The sequence below is a fragment of the Orcinus orca genome, chromosome 18 (assembly GCF_937001465.1).
Source record: "Orcinus orca chromosome 18, mOrcOrc1.1, whole genome shotgun sequence".
Lineage (NCBI taxonomy): Eukaryota > Metazoa > Chordata > Mammalia > Artiodactyla > Delphinidae > Orcinus > Orcinus orca.
The window spans coordinates 43,328,547-43,353,638 of record NC_064576.1 but is presented as its reverse complement, the minus strand read 5'-3'; the positions used below and the strand labels follow the sequence as shown (position 1 = coordinate 43,353,638).

Below are 25,092 nucleotides of genomic sequence, written 5' to 3'. Positions count from 1 at the left end.
TAATCTGTATATCTTCTTTGGAGAAATGTCTATTTAGATCTGCTAATTTTTGGATTCGGTTGTTGCTTTTTTTTTTTTTTTTTTGATATTGAGCTGCATGAGCTGTTTATATATTTTGGAGATTAATCCTTTGTCAGTTGCTTCATTTGCAAATATTTTCTCCCATTCTGACGGTGGTCTTTTCATCTTGTTTATGGTTTCCTTTGCTGTGCAAAAGCTTTTAACTTTCACTACATCCCATTTGTTTATTTTTGTTTTTATTTCCATTTCTCTAGGAGGTGAGTGAAAAAGGATCTTGCTGTAATTTATGTCATAGAGTGTTCTGTTTCTTTTTTCCTCTAAGAGTTTTACAGTGTCTGGTCTTACATTTAGGTCTTTTATCCATTTTGAGTTTATTTTTGTGTATGGTGTTTGGGAATTTCATTCTTTTACATGTACCTCTCCAGTTTTCTCAGCACCACTTATTGAAGAGGCTGTCTTTTCTCCATTTTATATTCTTGCCTCCTTTATCAAAGATAAGGTGACCATATGTGCGTAGGTTTATCTATGGGCTTTCTATCCTGTTCCATTGATCTATATTTCTGTTTTTGTGCCAGTACTATACTGTCTTTTTTTTTTTTTTTTGCGGTACACAGGCCTCTCACTGCTGTGGCCTCTCCCATTGCAGAGCACAGGGTCCAGGCACGCAGGCTCAGCAGCCATGGCTCACGGGCCTAGCCACTCCATGGCATGTGGGATCTTCCCAGACTGGGGCACGAACCCATATCCCCTGCAACGGCAGGCGGACTCTCAACTACTGTGTCACCAGGGAAGCCCCTACCATACTGTCTTGATTACTGTAGGTTTGTAGTATAGTCTGAAGTCAGGGAACCTGATTCTTCCAGTTCCATATTTCTTTCTTTCTTTTTTTTTTTTAACATCTTTATTGGGGTATAATTGCTTTACAATGGTGTGTTAGTTTCTGCTTTATAACAAAGTGAATCAGTTATACATAAACATATGTTCCCATATGTCTTCCCTCTTGCGTCTCCCTCCCTCCCACCCTCCCTATCCCACCCCTCCAGGCTGTCACAAAGCACCGAGCCAATATCCCTGTGCCATGCGGCTGCTCCCCACTAGCTATCTACCTTACGCTTGTTAGTGTGTATATGTCCATGACTCTCTCTTGCCCTGTCACAGCTCACCCTTCCCCCTCCCCATATCCTCAAGTCTGTTCTTCAGTAGGTCTGCGTCTTTATTCCTGTCTTACCCCTAGGTTTTTCATGACATTTTTTTTTTCTTAAATTCCATATATATGTGTTAACATACGGTATTTGTCTTTTTCTTTCTGACTTACTTCACTCTGTATGACAGACTCTAGGTCTATCCACCTCATTACAAATAGCTCAATTTCGTTTCTTTTTATGGCTGAGTAATATTCCATTGTATATATGTGCCACATCTTCTTTATCAACTCATCCGATGATGGACACTTAGGTTGTTGTAAATAGAGCTGCAATGAACATTTTGGTACATGACTCTTTTTGAATTATGGTTTTCTCAGGGTATATGCCCAGTAGTGGGATTGCTGGGTCATATGGTAGTTCTATTTGTAGTGTTTTAAGGAACCTCCATACTGTTCTCCATAGTGGCTGAACCAATTCACTTTCCCACCAGCAGTGCAAGAGTGTTCCCTTTTCTCCACAGCCTCTCCAGCATTTATTGTTTCTAGATTTTTTGATGATGGCCATTCTGACTGGTGTGTGATGATATCTCATTGTAGTTTTGATTTGCATTTCTCTAATGATTAATGAGGTTGAGCATTTTTTCACGTGTTTGTTGTCAGTCTGCATATCTTCTTTGGAGAAATGTCTATTTAGGTCTTCTGCCCATTTTTGGATTGGGTTGTTTGTTTTTTTGTTATTGAGCTGCATGAGCTGCTTGTAAATTTTGGAGATTAATCCTTTGTCAGTTGCTTCATTTGCAAATATTTTCTCCCATTCTGAGGGTTGTCTTTTGGTCTTATTTATGGTTTCCTTTGCTGCGCAAAAGCTTTTAAGTTTCATTAGGTCCCATTTGTTTACTTTTGTTTTTATTTCCATTATTCTAGGAGGTGGGTCAGACAGGATCTTGCTGTGATTTATGTCATAGAGTGTTCTGCCTATGTTTTCCTCTAAGAGTTTGATAGTTTCTGGCCTTACATTTAGGACTTTAATCCATTTTGAGCTTATTTTTGTGTATGGTGTTAGGGAGTGATCTAATCTCATACTTTGACATGTATCTGTCCAGTTTTCCCAGCACCACTTATTGAAGAGGCTGTCCTTTCTCCACTGTACATTCCTGCCACCTTTATCAAAGATAAGGTGTCCATATGTGTGTGGGTTTATCTCTGTGCTTTCTATCCTGTTCCATTGATCTATCTTTCTATTTTTTTGCCAGTACCATACCGTCTTGATTACTGTAGCTTTGTAGTATAGTCTGAAGACAGGGCGCCTGATTCATCCATCTCCGTTTTTCGTTCTCAAGATTTCTTTGGCTATTTGGGGTCTTTTGTGTTTCCATACAAATTGTGAAATTTTTTGTTCTAGTTCTGTGAAAAATGCCAGTGGTTGTTTGATAGGGATTGCATTGAATCTATAGATTTCTTTGGGTAGTAGAGTCATTTTCACAATGTTGATTCTTCCAATCCAAGAACATGGTATATCTCTCCATCTATTTGTATCATCTTTAATTTCTTTCATCAGTGTCTAATAATTTTCTGCATACAGATCTTTTGTCTCCTTAGGTAGGTTTATTCCTAGATATTTTATTCTTTTTGTTGCAATGGTAAATGGGAGTGTTTTCTTGATTTCACTTTCAGATTTTTCATCATTACTATATAGGAATGCCAGAGATTTCTGTGCATTAATATTGTATCCTGCTACTTTACCAAATTCATTGATTAGCTCTAGTAGTTTTCTGGTAGCATCTTTAGGATTCTCTATGTATAGTATCATGTCATCTGCAAACAGTGACAGCTTTATTTCTTCTTTTCCAATTTGGATTCCTTTTACTTCCTTTTCTTCTCTGATTGCTGTGGCTAAAACTTCCAAAACTATGTTGAATAAGAGTGGTGAGAGTGGGCAACCTTGTCTTGTTCCTGATCTTAGTGGAAATGCTTTCAGTTTTTCACCATTGAGGATGATGTTGGCTGTGGGCTTGTCATATATGACCTTTATTATGTTTGGGAAATTTCCCTGTATGCCTACTTTCTGGACGGCTTTTATCATAAATGGCTGTTGAATTTTGCCAAAAGCTTTCTCTGCATCTATTGAGATGATTATATGGTTTTTCTCCTTCAATTTGTTAATATGGTTTATCACATTGATAGATTTGCATATATTGAAGAATCCTTGCATTCCTGGAATAAACCCCACTTGATCATGGTGTATGATCCTTTTAATGTGCTGTTGGATTCTGTTTGCTAGTATTTTGTTGAGGATTTTTGCATCTATGTTCATCAGTGATATTGGCCTGTAGTTTTCTTTCTTTGTGACATCCTTGTCTGGTTTTGGTATCAAGGTGATGGTGGCCTCATAGAAGGAACTTGGGAGTGTTTCTCCCTCTGCTATATTTTGGAAGATTTTGAAAAGGATAGGTATTAGTTCTTCTCTAAATGTTTGATAGAATTCGCCTGTGAAGCCATCTGATCCTGGGCTTTTGTTTGTTGGAAGATTTTTAATCACAGTTTCAATTTCAGTGCTTGTGATTGGTCTGTTCATATTTTCTATTTCTTCCTGATTCAGTCTTGGCAGGTTGTGCACTTCTAAGAATTTGTCCATTTCTTCCAGATTGTCCATTTTATTGGCATAGAGTTGCTTGTAGTAATCTCTCATGATCTTTTTTATTTCTGCAGTGTCAGTTGTTACTTCTCCTTTTTCATTTCCAATTCTATTGATTTGAGTCTTCTCCCTTTTTATCTTGATGAGTCTGGCTAATGGTTTACCTATTTTGTTTATCTTCTCAAAGAACCAGCTTTTATTTTTAATGATCTTTGCTATTGTTTCATTCATTCTTTTTCATTTATTTCTGATCAGATTTTTATGATTTATTTCCTTCTGCTTGCTTTGGGTTTTTTTTGTTCTTCTTTCTCTAATTGCTTGAGGTGCAAGGTTAGGTTGTTTATTCGAGATGTTTCCTGCTTCTTAAGGTGGGCTTGTATTGCTATAAACTTCCCCCTTAGAACTGCTTTTGCTGCTTCCCATAGGTTTTGGGTCATTGTGTCTCCATTGTCATTTGTTTCTAGGTATTTTTTTATTTCCTCTTTGATTTCTTCCGTGATCACTTCATTATTAAGTAGTGTATTGTTTAGCCTCCATGTGTTTGTATTTTTTACAGATCTTTTCCTGTAATTGATATCTAGTCTCAGGGCGTTGTGGTCAGAAAAGATACTTGATACAATTTCAATTTTCTTAAATTTAACAAGGCTTGATTTGTGACCTAAGATATGATCTATCCTGGAGAATGTTCCATGAGCACTTGAGAAAAATGTGTATTCTGTTGTTTTGGGATGGAGTGTCCCATAAATATCAATTAAGTCCATCTTGTTTAATGTATCATTTAAAGCTTGTGTTTCCTTATTTATTGTCATTTTGGATGATCTGTCCATGGGTGAAAGTGGGGTGTTAAAGTCCCCTACTATGAATGTGTTACTGTTGATTTCCCCTTTTTTGGCTGTTAGTATTTGCCTTATGTATTGAGGTGCTCCTATGTTGGGTGCATAAATATTTACAGTTGTTATATTTTCTTCTTGGATCGATCCCTTGATCATTATGTAGTGTCCTTCTTTGTCTCTTCTAATAGTCTTTATTTTAAAGTATATTTTGTCTGATATGAGAATTGCTACTCCAGCTTTCTTTTGGTTTCCATTTGCATGGAATATCTTTTTCCATCCCCTTACTTTCAGTCTGTATGTGTCTCTAGGTCTGAAGTGGGTCTCTTGTAGACAGCATATATAAGGGTCTTGTTTTTGTATCCATTCAGCTAATCTGTGTCTTTTGGTGGGAGCATTTAGTCCATTTACATTTAAGGTAATTATCGATATGTATGTTCCTATTCCCATTTTCTTAATTGTTTTGGTTTCGTTATTCTAGGTCTTTTCCTTCTCTTGTGTTTCTTGTCTAGAGAAGTTCCTTTAGCATTTGTTGTAAAGCTGGTTTGGTGGTGCTGAACTCTCTCAGCTTTTGATTTTCTGTAAAGGTTTTAATTTCTCCATCAAATCTGAATGAGATACTTGCTGGGTAGAGTAGTCTTGGTTGCAGGTTTTTCTCCTGCATCACTTTGAGTATGTCCTGCCACTCCCTTCTGGCTTGTAGGGTTTCTGCTGAGAGATCAGCTGTTAACCTTATGGGGATTCCCTTGTGTGTTATTTGTTGTTTTTCCCTTGCTGCTTTTGATATGCTTTCTTTGTATTTAATTTTTGACAGTTTGATTAATATGTGTCTTGGGTATTTCTCCTTGGATTTATCCTGTATGGGACTCTCTGTGCTTCCTAGACTTGATTAACTCTTTCTTTCCCATATTAGGGAAGTTTTCAACTGTAATCTCTTCAAATATTTTCTCAGTCCCTTTCTTTTTCTCTTCTTCTTCTGGAACCCCTATAATTCGAATGTTGGTGCATTTAATGTTGTCACAGAAGTCTCTGAGACTGTCCTCAGTTCTTTTCATTCTTTTTTCTTTATTCTGCTCTGCAGTAGTTATTTCCACTATTTTATCTTCCAGGTCACTTATCCGTTCTTCTGCCTCAGTTATTCTGCTATTGATCCCATCTAGAGTACTTTTAGTTTCATTTATTGTGTTGTTCATCATTGCTTGTTTCATCTTTATTTCTTCTAGGTCCTTGTTAACTGTTTCTTGCCTTTTGTCCATTCTATTTCCTAGATTTTAGATCATCCTTACTATCATTATTCTGAATTCTTTTTCAGGTAGACTGCCTATTTCCTCTTCATTTGTTAGGTCTGGTGCATTTTTATCTTGCTCCTTTATCTGCTGTGTGTTTTTCTGTCTTCTCATTTTGCTCATCTTACTGTGTTTGGCCTCTCCTTTTTGCAGGCTGCAGGTTCATAGTTCCTGCTGTTTTTGATGTCTGTCTCCAGTTGCTAAGGTTGGTTCAGTGGGTTGTGTAGGCTTCCTGGTGGAGGGGACTAGTGCTTGTGTTGTGGTGGATGAGGCTGGATCTTGTCTCTCTAGTGGGCAGGTTCACATCTGGTGGTGTGTTTTGGGGTGTCTGTGGCCTTATTATGATTTTAGGCAGCCTCTCTGCTAATGGGTGGGGTTGTGTTCCTGTTTTGCTAGTTGTTTGGCATAGGTTGTCCAGCACTGTAGCTTGTTGGTCATTGAGTGAAGCTGGGTGCTGGTGTTAAGATGGAGGTCTCTGGGAGATTTTCACCGTTTGATATTATGTGGAGCTGGGAGGTCTCTTGTTGATCAGTGTCCTGAAGTTGGCTCTCCTACCTCAGAGGCAGAGCCCTGACTCCTGGCTGGAGCACCAAGAGCCTTTCATCCACACAGCTCAGAATAAAAGGGAGAAAATGTAGAGAGAATTAGTAGAAGTATGAGGAAAGAAATAGGGAAAGGAGGGAAGGAAGGAAGGAAGGAAGGAAGAAAGAAAGAAAGAAAGAAAGAAAGAAAGAAAGAAAGAAAGAACCAAAGAAAGAACCAAAGAAGGAAAGAAGGAAAGAAGGAAAGAAAGGGGGGAGGGAGAGAGGGAGGGAGGAAGGAAGGAAGGAAGGAAGGAGGGAAAGAAGGAAAAAAGACAGAAAGAAAGAAGATACAGTAAATAAAATAAAGTATAATAAACTTATTGAATTAAAAAATACTTATTTAGAAAAACAAAAAAGGGACGGATAGAACCTTAGGACAAATGTTGGAAGCAAAGCTATACAGACAAAATTTTACACAGAAGCATACACATACACCCTCACAAAAAGAGGTAAAGGGGGAAAAATCATAAATCTTGCTCCTAAAGTCCACCTCCTCAATTTGGGATGATTTGTTGTCTATTCAGGTATTCCACAGATGCAGGGTACATCAAGTTGATTGTGGAGCTTTAATCCGCTGCTTCTGAGGCTGCTGGGAGAGATTTCCCTTTCTCTTCTTTGTTCTCACAGCTCAGAAGGGCTCAGCTTTGGATTTGGCCCTGCCTCTGCGTGTAGGTCGCTGGAGGGTGTCTGTTTTTTGCTCAGACAGGACGGGGTTAAAGGAGCCGCTGATTCGGGGGCTCTGGCGCACTCAGGCCGGGGGGAGGGAGGGGCACTGTGTGCGGGGTGGGCCTGCGGCGGTAGAGGCCGGTGTGACGTTGCACCAGCCTGAGGCCCGCCGTGCGTTCTCCCGAGGAAGTTGTCCCTGGATCCCGGGAACCTGGCAGTGGTAGGCTGCACAGGCTCCACGGAAGAGGGGTGTGGAGAGTGACCTGTGCTCGCACACAGGCCCCTTGGTGGCGGCAGCAGCAGCCTTAGCGTCTCCCGCCCATCTCTGGTGTTCGCGCTTTTAGCCGCGGCTCGCGCCCATCTCTGGAGTTCCTTTAAGCAGCGCTCTTAAACCTTTCTCGCGCACCAGGAAACAAAGAGGGAAGAAAAAGTCTCTTGCCTCTTCGGCAGGTGCAGACTTTTCCCCGGACTCCCTCCCGGCTAGCCGTGGTGCACTAACCCCTTCAGGCTATGTTCAAGCCGCCAACCCCAGTCCTCTCCCTGCGCTCCGTCCGAAACCGAAACCTGAGCCTCAGCTCGCAGCTCCGCCCGCCCCGGCGGGTGAGCAGACAAGCCTCTCAGGCTGGTGAGTGCCGGTCGGCACCGATCCTCTGTGCGGGAATCTCCCCGCTTTGTCCTCCGCACCCGTTGCTGTGCACTCCTCCGTGGACCGAAGCTCCCCCCTCCGCCTCCCGCAGTCTCCGCCCGCGAAGGGGCTTCCTAGCGTGTGGAAACTTTTCCTCCTTCACAGCTCCCTCCCACTGGTGCAGGTGCCGTCCCTATTCTTTTGTCTCTGCTTTTTCATTTTTTCTTTTGCCCTACCCAGGTACGTGGGGAGTTTCTTGCCTTTTGGGAGGTCTGAGGTCTTCTGCCAGCCTTCAGTAGGTGTTCTGTAGGAGTTGTTCCACGTGTAGATGTATTTCTGGTGTATCTGTGGGGAGGAAGGTGATCTCCGCGTCTTACTCTTCCGCCATCTTCAAGGTCCCCCCTCCATATTTCTTTCTTAAGATTGATTTTGCTATTCGGGGTCTTTTGTGTTTTCATACAAATTGTGAATTTTTTAATTATATTTCTGTGAAATATTGTTCACTGTGTTATTTTATTTTTCAGTCAATTTTTGGGATGGGAAAATTTATTTATTAGCTTTTTATATTTTTTACTATTTTAAGTAATGCTGTATTGAATAATTGAGCATATATATATACATATATACACATGTGTATATATGTGTGTATATATGTGTGTGTGTCTATATATATATATTTTTTTTTTCTTCATATATGTATGGAAAGATTCCTAGAACTGGAGTTCTTGGGTTAAATTGTCATGATGCACAATGACAATCACTTTTCAAAGGTAGCATATCAACTCATGCTTTCAGAAGTACTGTTCATAATTGTTTTGAAATCACTGCAACCTTAATAGGCTAAAGTGCTATATTATTTTCATTTTGATTTTCAGTTTTTGGTTACTAATGAAACTTTCTCTACACTAGAAGTTTGTCCTTTAAAGAATTACTATGAAAATCTTATAGTAAAGTAGAAAAAGTGAACAAACAACTCCTATTTGGTCTGCCTTATGAAAATGAGTTTCCATTTGGCTTAATACATATATACAGGTAAAAGACCAGTTTCAGTCATCAAAGAGATGATGGTACAGGTAGGAGGAAATGTAGCCACTATACAAGGGTTGCAATCTAGCTCTTTCTTGAAGAAGGATTTTATTCTAACCTTCACGTACACTAATGACATTGATATTCAATATAATTTGACTAGATTTTATGAAGAATCTCTGTCCAGGAAGACGATACCATGTGAGTTTGAGAAAGAGGAGGTAAAGCTCTCTTCATTATTTAGTCTTGTGTCAGTATTACTTTTATCTTTGTCTCTCCAATCTCACATGGCCTTCTTCCCCCTGTGTCTCCTCTGTCTTCTCGTGGGGTTCTCCTCACTGTATGACTATATCTCTCCTAGTTTTTTCCTCTAAGCACCCCGCCATTGGATTAGGGTCCACTCCAATCCAGTAAGACCTTAACTAATTACATCTGTAATGATTCCCCATTTCCGAATAAGGTTACATTCTGAGGTTCCAATGAACTTGAAGTTTTGGGAAACACTATTCAATCCAGTACATGTTGTAACAGAAAAGACACTGCTTCAGGAGTCAAGAGATGCATGTTTCAATCTCCTGACAATAGTAGAATGATACATGTATCAGAAACTCTCAAAGCTTTGCTGACATAGGATGCTGATGGAATTATAACTTTATAATCCTATAACTTTGGACCAAAAATTTACATTTTTCATACTTAGATAATATGCCTCAACCAGAAGATGTAACCAATTCCTAGGCTTGCCTTTCAGTTTTCCATTTATTTGACAGTATGAGCTTCCTAAGTATTCATCTTCTTAACCAATAACTTTTTAAATGGCAATTAAATAAATTCCACACCCTCTGGTGATTTGAAATCAAGCCAGAGATTCTATACTCGTCTGTCAAAGGATTAACCTTCCCACCATAATGCTTAAAACAGTCATTGGGAGGTTCCTCTAACTGACCACTAGTTGCAAAGTGCAAGATGGTGAGACATAGGTTTTATCTCAGTAGACTTTCATAGCAGTGAGTTTTCCTTGAGTTAACCATAATAAGTAGATAATGTGTTGTGAACAACAGTAAAGTTTATGTTAAACTTACTTGATCATTAATACATTTTAATATCCATAGTTTAAACTAAACCAATAACTAAAATGTGACAATTGAAGGAATTTACTTACATCTTCCTTGACTTGATGTTACCATTAATTGTTATCTAACTTTTTAAATGGTGTAAAAAAATGAATTTCTAATGGAATATCAAATGAATTACTGCTATTTGATATATTAGCAACAATAAGATGAGGGAAAAACAATAATAGAATTGAGACAGAGGGAAATGAATATTAGAAAATACATTTATGTCAAATTCAGGAAATAATAATTAAAAATGGTAATATCTGTCTACTTAGAATAAAACAAAACTATGAATTTTTATAGCTAGAAAAATTATTTAAAATATTATGAAGTAGCAAAAATAGTATACTTTAGTCTTTATTTATGTAATTAATATGGATTATTGTCTTATGTTGTATCTTATGCAGTGGCAACTTAAATTTGGTGGTAAAATCTTTAAAATGAATATTTCAAGCTATATGTAAAAGATGTATGTAAAAAAAAAAGATGTATGTACACAGATATTCCCATTTAATGGAGAGACTGTTAAAGTTTTACAATAAACTTATTCCATTATATGGTCTAAATTACACTTTCAATATTAATTTCTATGACTTTTTCTGCGTTCATTGTCAATCACGTTGACATACCCAACATGGCACTTCATACCATATTATGTGCCTTTGTTCATATGGTCTCCCCGGTCAGAATACATTTCTTTCTGTTTCTTATTTTCTAATTTATACTCCTACCTAATATTCTAGGTCCATTTGAAAAACAAGCTTTTACAGACTTGATGACAGTCATTTTCTAGGCTTTGCACATTGTCTAGGTGTCCCATGTGTGGTAAGATTTTTGATGCACATCCATTTTGTTCTCCTCACTACAATTATACAGGACCAAATATTAGGTGTTCAATAAGTCTGTGTAGAATGAATGATTGAATAAACTTAAAATAAAGGTATTGTACAAAAAGTAAACAGGCCAAAGAGTTTTGATGCTTCTCATTACTTGATCTTCTCAGACAACAAGGAATTAGCTATGTATAAGGAAACTAGTGTGAATTGGTATTTTTTATTCTTCAGTGAATAAAAGATAATGAAAATAAAATAGTTTCCAGAAGCTAGATTGCAAATAACACAGGAATATTAGGCAAGATATCATTCAAAGGAGTTTTGATGGAGAAAAAAAGAAAAAAGAGCTAAGAGACCTTTAGAACTCCAACGTATATAAAGAAAAAAAGGCAATATAATCTATGCATCAGTGTGATAGATTCAGTAATATCTGATACTGTCTTCTAATGCCCAGTTTATTTATAGCAATATCTACAAACAACATTGCTTGTTTCCAAAAGATGTAGTATAATTTATAAAGATACAAAATTATAAGAATATAATCTAAATTAGGTGCAAGAATAAAAGAAGAAAAAAGAAAATCTGCCGTAGTGATATTAAATGAAGCTATTGTCAGAACTGTCTGAAAAAGAAATCAAATTATAAAAGGCTATAGCCTTCCTATCAGCTAGATTTCAATTTGACTCTAAGTTTTCTAGAGGCCAAATAAAAAGAGAAATCTGATCAATTTCATAATTTACAGCATCCATGATAAAAGCAAACCAATTTACTCAGGAGAAGTGCAATTATTCCTGCTACTAAAACCTAAAAGAAATTTCTCCCAAGGGTCATCATAAAGAGAACACTGTAAAATATAATGAAATATGTCTCGAACAATATCTTTATGATAGACACTGTTGACAGTTTCATAGAGCTGCTTTTTTATGGTACCCCTCGCTATATACTGATGGTCTAGCTATATAATTCTGTGTGTAGTTTAATAGACACATAGATTTTTGAATAACTGGAAAAATAGATGGACAAAAAGTCCTTTAAAGATTCTTCAAAAACTTCTTTATCTTATTGTAGCTCTTTAGAGAAATTTGGTGGCACTAAATCTCAGGGCACACAGTTCATTCATTAAGTAAATAGCTATTGGACATCTATAATTTACACAGCACAGTATTAGACACAGAAGAAACACAGGGGGTGAAAAAAAATTCATGAAATCAGCTATTATGTGATGTCATTTAAAGGTAAAGAAAATAACCAATGACCTAAAAGTAAAGTTGACTGCTTTTGTGAAAGCTGAAGGCACTTCAAGCCTTGGATTCATTTCTAAGGATACAGTCATAACATAGGTCAAGTGTCTCTTCAGAAAATGGGTTTGAATCTGCTCTGACATACAGATTAATGGGCACTTGCTGACTCTTCTGCTATGTTTTAGCATAGTCACAATGCCCTTTGGGGAAGAGATCTAGTCCCACTCTACTTCAGGTTTACCCTAAAATAACCATCCTACTGAGATTTCTGCCACAACTGTGGCTTTAAAGCTACCATCTGAGAAGCCTTAGTTATATATTCCTTGGAGTTGTCTCAGGCGACACAGAAGAAGGTGGAACACAAGTGAAGGCCAACAGTCAAATCTCTGTCTCCTCTAACCATTTATCAGACACAGAAGACTTTGTGATGAAATGTAAGAAGATTTTTGACAAGTAGTTTTTTAAAAGTGTTTGAAAAACACTGCACTGCTCTGTACTATTTCCAAAATCTATTCTTCTCTACAAGGATCAATATATCTATTCAACAAGTACTGTTCACCTGCTATGTCCAGAGTCTAGATATGAAAGGTTAAATGTCAAAGTCTTTGTCTCAAGGAGCTTAAAGCTTGTGATAAGATTCCTAAGTGCACCAAAGATTAGGTAGCAGTTTGGTAACTGCTGTGTCATAGATGTAAACAGCATGCACTGTGCATGAATAGAAGGTGAGGCAGCCAAATCAAATGGGAGTGAACAGAGAACACCGGATATATATATATATATATATATGTATATATATATCCTATCCATATTTAATTTTTGAATTGAATCTTGAAAAATGACACAAATTAGGAAAACAAGGTGGCTAATAGTCATTTTAAGCAATGGAGTGAGGATAAGGCAAAATGAAGGTAGAGTAATTTTGTGGCTGATGTGCCAGTAAGTTTGGAAATGAAGTGTTAGAATAAGGAAGAGGTCAGATTGTGAAGAACCAGTGTGTTTAACCAAAAGATTTGAACAAAAAAAAAAGCAAGATGAAACAAAAACTTTAGAGTAGTGCCATGGGCACATTGAAGTAGAGAAGCTAAGGGTAGAATCAGGCAGAGTAACTAGGTGAGTATGGCAGCAATCTGCAAGAAAACAAATGGGACTCTGAATTAAGCCAGAAAAACTGTCATGCGAGGAGGGAGGTTTGAGAGATAATAAAAGGGTGAAACATATGGCATTTTGTGATACCTATGGCCTACCTCTTCTCTTTTTCCCTTTCTGAATAAACAATGATGCATCTTACAGTGTTACTTCTGTGTTATTTTATTCCCACTTTCTGATTGATGTATATGTAGTCAAGTTTTTTAAAAGTTGAAATTCTATTCTTTTAATATTCACCAAATTTTACCTAGCAGTCCTCTTGAAACTTGAACGTTTAATCACTTTATATTCTGCCTGCAGAACAAAGCTCAACGTTATAATCCTCCAGTTATTACAAGATCTGTGCTGTCTTGGATACATTTACACTTCAATTACAATTACAATGCTTTCATCTTAACAGCTTTTAGTTTCTGAAGGATTAAGTCTCAAGGATTATGGTATAATGAGAACAAAGGTTGATGACTACTTTTCTCATTTCTTTCTGAGGTGCTGTGCTAGCTAAATAAAACCAAGGTCGAATTTATGCCAAGCTCTTTTCTCCCTGTAGGAAAACATAATGGAAGTTATGAGAAATCAAGAGTTTTTACTGCTTCCAGCTGAGGAGCTCCATAAACTCCTGGCCAGTGATGATGTCAATGTCCCCGATGAAGAAACCATCTTCCATGCATTAATGATGTGGGTCAAATATGACATGCAGAGGAGATGCAATGACTTGAGTATGCTTCTGGCCTTTATAAGACTGCCCCTGCTTCCACCTCAGGTAATTACATGGGATGCTGTTTTCGTACCTACGATTGACTGAAAAATTCTGTGTTAAAATTAAACATTACAACCCATGTTTTACTACTTATTCACATTTTTGTTTGTTTGTTTTAATCAAACACTCTTTTTAAGGTAAATTTGCTGGTGGAAAATGCTGAGTCATGGGTCATGGTCTGAATTCCATTTCCACCACTTACTGAGTCATGTTTATATGACTATAAGAATGTCAATTTCTCTGAAATTAAATTTCTTCATCTATCAAATCAAATTGTACTACCACGCAAAATTTTATGAGGATCAAATTAGATAATATATATAAAATACTTAATCTTAATAGAATATTTAAGAGATTTTTAGGGCTTCCCTGGTGGCGCAGTGGTTGAGAGTCTGCCTGCCGATGCAGGGGATGCAGGTTCGTACCCCGGTCCGGGAAGAGCCCACAAGCCGCGGATTGGCTGGGCCCGTGAGCCATGGCCGCTGAGCCTGTGCGTCTGGAGCCTGTGCTACGCAACGGGAGAGTCCACAACAGTGAGAGGCCCGCATACCACAAAAAAAAAAAAAAAAAAAAGATTTTAGAACATTGCAATTATTAATTCACTGCTTCCCTGTTTTGATGATTGATCTATCTACATATCTGTCTATCTACTACCTAATTAGCTAGCTAGCTAGCCAGCTAGTTATCTATCAAGCTATCATCTATCTGACCTAAGATACAATAATATGATCATTCTCTGATGAATATACATATTCTGTGGCCATCCCTACGGTATTCTTAAAAGTTCAAAGCATGGAATTTCAAATGTCTATAGAAGGATAAGATATATTACTGAATAGTAAAGAGTTATGAATTAATACCATTTAGCAATTGGAATTATGGAACCTTTAATAATTGGAGCTAAGAAGAATACACACACCAAGTGAAAATATCACCTCATTTTATTGATGAGGTATGTAGGACACAGGTCATTTGATAAAACACCAAGTTCTCAACTTAGAAGAAGAGTAATTAATTTTCCCTGATTCAGAGTCTTCTGTCTTTAAAATAACTTGTAATGTTGCAAAATTATCCATGCACAACATTGTTAACCCAGGGCGTCTGGCATCTCAGGGTATCCAAACATAAGCTTGAAGGTGGCTCTGACCTCTGAAGTGATAGATAAAATTGTGTATGTGTACCTTTCTTATGAGGGATATTAAGAGCCTGTTCATTTGAATTAAAATCACTATCAACATTTTCAATAATCCACATATTACTAAGAATGTAAGATAGGGAATTAGGAAATCGGGAAACAACAATAGGCAAGTATAACATGTTAGTAACAAGAGAAGAGAGAGGGAGCTGGGTCACATATTAAGATTGGAAAGTTAAAAAAAAAAACACTTTGCCAAAATTGGGAAACAAATGAAGTTTTATGAATAAATTAAGAATTGTGTTTCATTTGGCTACTAAAATAAATAAAGAAGTAAAAGTAGAAAATTTATGGAAATCCTGCCTAAACAAATTATATTCAATAAAAGTTTGTCCTAACACCAAGCTCTTATAAAAGGAAGGGAAACATCTATTTTGGTAATGGGACAAAGAATGAATTGGAAAGCCATGCACTGGATTTTTCTGAATCTTCTAACATAGGTTCTGATACCACATATTCTCAGAGCTTGGGCATCCTCTCTCAAGATGGAAATAGCCAATGATCACTATTAGCCAATAATAGGTAGATAGCCATTAACCAATGATAGATGATGTGGCAATTGGTCCCTTTGATCCTGCCCACCCATTTCACCTGTCTGCTGAAATGTTGGGAGTTTGGAGTTAAATTGGTACTGAAAAATCGTCATATATAATATGACACATACGAGAGGAGGCCAAGAATGTGGCCAGGGCTCCATTTTTTTCATGATATGCCTTTTCTTCATACCCTCCTTGCCCACTCTTTTGTCAATAAAAATGGGAGCTGCTCCTACATGTGTATCTCATCTAAACGATTACATCAGAATAGAGATGTACATTCTATTGACTCATTTGTTCCTAAGGCTAAACATTACACATAGGGTTTTAATTCTGATTGGTAAAGGTGCTTTATCTTGATTAGTGAAACAATATTTATTAATATTAGAAAATAAATTATTATTATGTTTTGGTGAAACTAACTAGTAAAAGACTTTTAAGTTTAACTCATCACAGTGTCCAATAGGCATAAATATAGCATATATTTATTTTCCATTTCTCATCTCTTAAGCTGGGTACATTACAAACATAACTTTATATACACTTTGAAGCAACATAGGTGCAGGGGGAAAAATAAAGCACATTTTCTTTTCATAAAAATGTCTTTAGATATAGGAGGGGCTATTGCTTCCATAACTATTATTAATGAATTACATGTCATTATAAGCACTTTTCATACAGTATTTCTAATCTTAAAAAATACAATTGCAAGGTAGGGGTTATTAATTATATTATGCAGAGGGATAAACAGGTTCAAAGAAGTTAAGTGATTTTTCAAAGGTCATAGAGCTAGTGAAAAATCCAGTTTTCCTGCAAATCTAGGCTAGTCAGATATGCACATACACAGGGATATTACTACTGTGAATGTATGTTGTTTCCTTATTTGTTGTCTAAACTTGAAGATCATTAAAATGTTCTGAATACAGCAATTCTCAAGATTCCTATTAAAAGCCTGAGAAAGGAAGAAGAGTGGCAGAATTGGAATTAACATGCATTTATTTCTTTCTTCAGTCACCAAACATATATTTTTTCTCATTTAATTTCTATAATATCCTATGCAGTAAATATCATTATTATTTTTTGACAAATGAATAAATTGAGAATTGACATTATAATCATTTTTCTAGTGAACTGTAGAGCTCAGACTACTCTAATTGTGTTTAATACTGTGTTTCCTCTCCTACTGATGAGAAATAAGTGCAAAGTTTATTTCTGCAGATGGTTTCCTATTTACCTCAATGTCCAGCCAGAGTTTTAAAAAGTTTAATTAAATCTAGAATTTTCCAGCCTTTGCATGAATTTTCAAAGCTACTAAACATCTCAAGGTTCTTAAGAAAAGCCATATGATGACCAGAAAACACTTTTTTCTTGGGTTTGGGAGCCAGTAAATATGGGTTTTGTCCTTAATTCTGACAGTGCTTAATGTGTAGTGTTTTTTTTTTTTTAACTTTCAAGTGATTTGTGTGTATATACTGTGTGTCTTATTACATTACCTATGTAATTATATTACATATTATATATATTATATACATATTTATATATAATATATAATTACAAAATGTTTTTGTTATATAACAAAACAATATTATATTTTAAAATACTAGCAGTATTTAAATGAAGAAGAGCCTACATTTTTCTAGTGTGGTAGGGGTTTATTTTCAAAAAGAAATAGTCCTTGGACTAATTTTTGAAGGAGACTTGAGAGAAGAATTTGGCTTATCTTTTTACAAGGTAATTGCTATAGAGATGTGAATGATATGTTTCAGGTGAGTGACAGAACAATATTTGGAAGACCAGGTATGAACTTCTTATGTGTATTGTTAAGCAAAACATAGTAATTACTGACCAAGGAGAGAGTGGAAAGGCAAAAAAATTTAGAGGTGTTTAAAACAAACAAACAAAAAAAGGAGAAAATGAAAGCTTCTAGGATTAATTTAAACTAAATAACTTACAAGTTTTTATATAGCTAGGAGTTTCTATTTCTATTTAGTGAGTGCATGAAAAAATTTCTAGAGTAAAAAAAGTGAAAATAAAGACAATGACAGAAACTTTAGCAACAAAGAAAACATGTTAAAGGATTGATTAGAGCCAAAGAATAAATGTAGATTATAGTGAGAGTCTGCTCTTATAATCATGAGGCAACTAACCCACTTCACTTAAGCAGATTTCCATTCCTTCATGTCCTACAATCTGCATTCTCATGTTTTTTGTTACTAAGCCCATTATGTTATAGAAGTTATTTCTTAAGTTCTGATATTCTCTATTATTCAAAAATCAACGTATGTTATTATGAAGTATAAATTATTCTAATTTGGTATAGAAAAACAAAGTGAAGATGTAAATTTTAGTAGAGAATATGGATTTTATTTGAGAACACTAGTAGACAAAATGAGCTTCAGAAAAGAATGAAAGAAAAGACATTTTAAAAACTCAGAAGTAATAATGCCTATTTTATTTTCTATTGAAATAGAATAGCTAATACTGAAATAAATTCAATTGACTTTGCAACAGAAAGGACCAGAGGAAAAGGCAAAATCAAAGAAATATATAATTGAGATATACTCTAAGAAGTGGTGAATGATTTCTATTAGCTTTTTAAATAAGTAAGGAACAGAATTTTGCATAATAGTTTTCATGTTTTTCTTGGATACCAAGGAGGTTTATAATTTCAAAAGAATTGGAAAAAATATGGAAATTTCATTTAAAAGAATGGGTGATTATGTATACAAATATACATATCACAAGGAGGCTACTCAATTTGATTCACTTATTTTTCTATATTTCCTTTTTCAAAGATGCAATAAAAGAACATGTCGCTATGCAATAAACAACACATTTTAACATTTTGTAACTATTGTTTCCACTGGTTTTAACTCATTTCATAAAATGGATCTTTGTAATAGGTACATATATATTTATTTGTTAGATACATATTTTAAAAGTATACATAAGTATCCATTTTGTTGTGTACTTTTCTAATGAGTGATTTAGAGAGTAGAAGCATGGTGCTCTCAAAAAGTACAGTTCCATGTATGATCAAGTCAAAAGTCTTCAGGGAAATTCAGTTTTATCACAGAAATTATTTAAAAGGTTGGAGATATACAGATAAACTTTGCTTCATGTCTTAGAACTGGTGTTGTTTATCTCTTTAGAGACAACAAGGAGAACCCTTTCTCACAATGTTCTAATAAGTATACCTACTGACTCTTAAGATAAATAAATAGTAGTGTCTGTTTATGTGTATAAACATTTACTTTTATTTTCTGTAGCAAAATGTGAAAGGAAAAAATAAGTTGCAATGGATAATAAAATATTGCCTAGGTTTAGAGGAATATTATTTATAATCAAATAATAAAAAAATTTAAAAAATAACAAGGAGACTAAAGAGTTTAAATTAAGGAAACAGATGCTACCTCTGTCTTACAGGAATTAATTATTTTTATGCAAATCTGTAATAAATTTATTCCAAAAGGTTCTTTATGGCAGTTACAGCAATTCAAGAGGGGAGAGGTCTTCAATCATTTACCCCATTGGAAATGTGACAGTTGATTAGATACCAGAGACATAAAAACTCTGTTGTCTGTAAAAATTACAGCCACAACTAAAAAACCTAATGAAAAGCAAGCAAAATGACAAAGAGTGAATAAATAGAAAAAAAAGCAGTCATAAATCACAGCATAAGTTATACAGAATAGATTATACTTCTGAGCAATTTATGTTTTATTTGATTTTACTTCCCCAAAGCAAGCATAGATAAACTACTCCTTGATAAATCCAACAGTTCTCTACCTTTGTCAGTATAACATCCACTGTTTAGCGTATTATATATCTTATCTTTAAGAAGGAAAAAACTCTTAACTTCTTTAAAAAAGAAAAACTCTTAACTCTTACAAATGAGTAATGCAAAAAGAATCAATCAAACACATTAACATAATCCATTACCAGTCTTTGTTACTTTTTCATTTTTTTTCTTTTTTTTCTCTCTCTGATCTGCTCGCTGTCTGATTTGTTAATTATTATACCGGGCCATCATCAAAGAAATAGTCTCCTCCATAAAATTAGAGTATAAGAGTTTTAAAAAATTGTGGAATAATGTTATTCTTCTCCAAAAGAGACCTTGAAAACTGTGTCTTTAAAACAGAAACACAAACAATGTATACTTCTAAAATCTTATATATTTTTCTTAAATACTATTTAGATTCATGATCTTTTAACCCACTATGACATTCACAGTTCAAGTTACAACATTAAGAAAGTACAAAACCTTTTTATTTCAGTAAGTTTTAAGTCAACAGATTGTTAATGTAAAAAACGATTTACACACGCATAAACTCATACATTCACATTACACCCTTTGGTCAGGTAAAGCCAGTGGAGGAGAGTTGTAACCTATTCTGAAAGCCTTTATTTTTGCTACAGTATATCAAGTGTTTCTGCCTTTATCAAGGGCTGATCACACTGTTTCTGGTTTTTATCACATCTTTCTTCATACTGAAATTTCCCTATTGCTATGACTCCTTCTATATTTTCTATTATGAATTTTACTCTATATTGGATCATTCCAAGTAACTTACAAAGATGTGTTGCTTCAGACATATTAAAACAAGACAAAATTTCTCATATTCCTTTCCACCAACTACTCCAATTCCCTGTTCCCTTTTCCAACAAAATATGTAGTTATCGTTTATAGTTATTAAATCTACTTACTTGTAATCATCATTTTTCTCTTCAATTCACTATAACAGTTCTTTGAACTAGTCAAGATCACCCAAAACCTCCATGTTGTCATTTTTCCCACATCTCACTTGTTTTCATCTTACTTGGCTTCTCAGCAGCCTTTGACACAATCAATCTGGCCATTCTTACTCAATGATAATTGTTAATTCTTTCTGCTTTCTGATGTTGAAATGACCTAGGACACCATATTTTCTGTCAAGAATAGCATTTACTTCCATACTTTTAAATACTATCTGGGAGTCAATTATAAATTCTGATCGTATATTTCTAGCTCTAAACTTTCCCTGAAAGATAGATTCAAATACCCAATTAACTACTTGATATCTCCCATTGGATATCCAACAACTATTCAAATCTTCACATGTCCAAAATGGAAGATTTCAAAGTCCCAAGACTCCATCCACCCCCACTTTCTCAGTAAATATCATTACCAAACATTTAGTTGTTCAGACCTAAATCCTAGAATCATTTTTAATTCTCTACTTTGCATTGCATTTAGCCTTCATTTCCTTAGGAAGTCCTTTTGACTGCACTCCTCCAAACCATATCCTGAATCCTGAATCTGTTCTGTTTTTTTTTTCCTACATCTCTACAACCACATGCTAAAACAAGACACCAATATCTTTCTCCTGTACAGTTGAAATAGCCTGCTATTTATTATTCTAACTTTTATACTTAACCACTGCCATAACTTTCATTTAGCAAGCAAACAGAATTTTTACAGTATGAATCAATTCATCTCAAACTTAAGCTTTAGATACTTAGAACAAAATTCTAATATCCCTGTCCTACAAGGCCCTACATCAACAGTCCCATGACCACTCCTCTGATCTCATTTCCTACCAGTTCTCAAGACCCTACAGGCACACTGATATTCTTTCTGTTTCTTGAACAAATCAGGTTTATTTCTTCTCTAGTACATTTGTACCAGCTGATTCTGGGGACTAGAAACCCTGGCGCCCAAGAGAAGAGGGTGGTGGTGATACAGTTTTCTAAGGGGTAACCAATGAAAGGGGAGACATGGTCTAGAGATAATTAAAGACAGCAATAAAACTGACTAAACATCGGTGAGCTTTTATCACTACCATACCTTGGCAATTCTAAACAATGCCAGGGATAACACATTCCTACCTGCTGGGTAGAATGGCCCATCACACCCCTTTTCTGGTCCCTCCCTGCCAAAAGGTGTTCACCCCATCATGGCATGACTGACTCTTTCTTATTAAATACATCTCACCTTAAATGTGTCTTCTTAGCACTTTCATCTACTGTTTTCTTGCTTAGTCATAGTTTGTTTTCATCTCTTTCCTTATAACTATATTTTTCAGAAAATCAGACTTGAAGTTCTTGTTCACAAAGTTCCTGGCATAGTTGATACTCAATAAGTATTTGTTGAATCAACAAATGGAAAGTTTATGTTAAGTCTTAGGAATTTTAGCTTCATTTATTCTAACTCTCTGTTGATGTATGATTTGTCTGTAATGTGAGAGAAAGCTCTGCATTTGTGTGTTATCATGGAGCTAACAGTGGATACTAGGAACATGGTCATAAAGAGGGATCATAGCACATTGATTTAGACTTTACTAAAAATCCATTATTCAATGGACAATGGAAGGTCAATCTTGAATAAGATATAACCTCTAATCTCTTTGTTCTATTAGACATAATAATAAAATAAATTTATCAGAATGACATAAATAAGTCAGTGGTGTATTTAAAGATAAAATGGCTATAAGAAAGCTTGGTTTCATTTTCACATCTAGCGTAATAAACCAGAAAGCGAAAGTCCATTTAATGAGGAAAGAAAAACTGAACTTAAAAATTATACTAGTTCATAAACATTTTAAATAATATAAGCATATTAAATAATATACACAAAATTTGTCAAGAGGCCACACAGTGCAAGAACAATTATTTTTCTCAATTAAACATTAAAAAGAGAATTTCATTTCTTGTTCATGCTTACTGTATAAGAATGATAAAATTTAAATGGAATATATTAATTTGTAAGAGGACTAAGAAAAATTGTGGAACATTTGTAATAAGGCAAAAGCCATTTAAATCATTCAGATTTTGATGTGATTTTAATTTAGGATTTAGGAAAATTTTAATGAACTATTAAAGACATTTTAATATTTTAGTAAGTGGAGTTTATAGAGATGAAATCTGGAGATTAAAATCGGATCCTTAGACTTATGAACACTGAGTCTTTTGGCAAATCTCAAGGCTAAAGCCTCAGAAGAGAAAATTTACATTGATCCAATTATAGAATTATTCTTTTATTTTGTTAAGTGATTTGTTTGAAATATACATAAAATACATACATTCCTGCATCTTCTTGTCCACATTGCTATTTTTAGAAAATATTTTTGCTTGTTACTCTTTGAGGAACAATAAGGTAGCTTTCAGGACTGAAGCAGAGTGATGCAAGGGATGAGTTGCTAGAATTCAGAGAAGGTGAAAAAGCAAATCATTAAATGTTTAGGAAACTATTCTAAGAACTTTGGCATTTCCTTGAAGTGTAATGGAAGCTGTTGCAGGGTTTTGAGTAGAGGAGAGTCTGATCTAATGTATACAAGTCAATGGACTCTCTCTTGTTGCTGTGTTGAGAGCATACTGGAGGAAAACAAGAGTGGAAAATGGAAATCAGTTAATAGGTGATAGCAATTTAGAAGTGAGAGGCTTTTGAAGTGGTCAGATGATGGTAATAAGTTACTAGCAATGAAGATAGTGAGAAGTGTTTTCATCCTAGATATATTTTAAAGTAGAGCTGGTTAGATGGGGGAATGAAAAAGAGAGGAATCAGAGAGATTCCAGGGTTTTTTGACTTGAGCCCCAATGAGGAAGGATGTACTTTTAAGATTTCTATGAGACCCCTAAGTGGATGTGTTGAGTAGGCATTGAATGCATCATTCAGGAGTTGTGGAGAAATGGTCAGGAGATATAAACTAGGAAACTGCTGGCAAAGATAAAGACATGATGTGGGGTGGTCTCACCATAGAAGTGAGTATAGATAAATAAAAGAAGAGGACTAAGAATGATGTTCTAGGACATCAAAACATTACAAAACTAGAGATAAAAAGAAGAAAGAACCTAGTGACTGAAATGGAGTAACTAATCAAATAGAATAAAAACCAAGGGAGCTTAATGTCCTGGAATTTCAGGTAATAAACCAACATAAAGGAGTGTGGATGCTGCTGAGAGGTCAAATAGACTGATGCCCAATACTCGATTTTTGAACTTAATAAATTGAAAGCCATTGATGACTTTGACAAGATTTGTTTCTGTGGAATAGAGCTAAGCAAACATGGGAAAACTAGAATTTAAAAGAGTAACTACATAGAATCTTTAAAACTGCAAAACTGAACTGAAAAATTAGCTTAAAGGTGGCTGGTTTTGTCAGCCTGGATCCACTGGTGAGAAACAAACATTGAAATTTCAGCATGAAAAATTTAAATAAAGAATCATTAATTCTTATATTTAGAGTAAAGAAGGATTGAAAAGTAAGAAATTAAGAGAACTCTAAATAATACAGAAATATCAGATATAAAGAGTAGCTACTACCTATAAGGCTAATACCAACCCCCAGAGCTGAGATCTGGACCTCCTTGAAGAGGGAACAATCATGGCTTCCTGGATGGAAGAGGAGTCACTGTGGTAAAGCAAATGGCAAGACTTGATAGAAACCTGTTCTCCAGAACTTACTAGAAATCTTCCCCCTACATGTCTCAAAAGAGACACCCTACTGTACTGGGGAACTTGCAGATAAGTGGGCTCATACCAGGAAACAAAATCTTTCCTCCTGCTATATCTTTTCAGCGTCCTCTACTGATAATGCTTACCATAGTGCTAGTTGGCAAAGAAAAATTATTTAAAGGACCCATTTTCACAAAACAACCTAAAAGGATGATTTTGGAAGTGAGAGTTAATAAACTGACAAATGTGAAGCTGGGGGAGTGGAGCCAAGCATTTTTGTATACTTACAGTTGTGATTCAGAAGAGAGGGGAATTTGATGATGTAAGAGAGAGGGAAGAATTGTTGGAAAATTTTCTTTGAATGTACTAAAGTAGGTAGGATTTCATGCACGAATGGATAGATTGGCTTTAGAAAAGACAATTGGAAAATTATCTATGTCAACAAGTGAAAAAGATATCTGTGTGCAGATGTGTGTAGGTGAGCAGATGCAATGGTGGATCCTACATTTGACTCTGACATTAATTCAGTGTTTGATCATGGAAAGTATATCTCATTTAATTAGACCTTGGTTTCCACATCAGGGCAAGGAGAAGATGGAAATATCTCTTCTGAGAGTAACATTGTACGATTGAAAATAGGTTTTAATTTCCTAAGAATTGATGCCTGCTCAAAATTCTGTGACATAGATAATTTTATAGAGAATTAGGATATTCATGCCTCCCTATGTGAAAAAAAATTCATAATGTTTCAAAGCTCTCATGAACTTTTCATTTTTTCAAAATATACTAATGTAAAGCAAAAAGCAACTTGAAGAATGCCTTTTGCTCACCAAATAAATGGTCTTTCATGAAATATAGATTCCTTCCATTGTAGTAATTTTTTCCTAACTCATCATTTACAACTTTTAAATGCCAAAGAAAAAAAAACTTAAAAAATAAACTGTTAAGATTACTTTGCAAACTTCTATAATTTAAAGTATTCCTAAGAGGAAAGGAAGCAAAGTATAATCTATGGG

General features: G+C 35.3%; 1 protein-coding gene across 1 annotated transcript in view; it reads left to right on the top strand.

Annotated features, from left to right (window-relative positions):
* KLHL1 (kelch like family member 1) overlaps positions 1–25,092 on the top strand; it is a 229,288-nt gene that overhangs the window by 79,590 nt on the left and 124,606 nt on the right. The window contains exon 4 of the mRNA XM_004282153.3: positions 13,703–13,915. Coding sequence (XP_004282201.2) covers positions 13,703–13,915 — 213 coding nt within the window. The remainder of the gene's footprint in view (positions 1–13,702; positions 13,916–25,092) is intronic.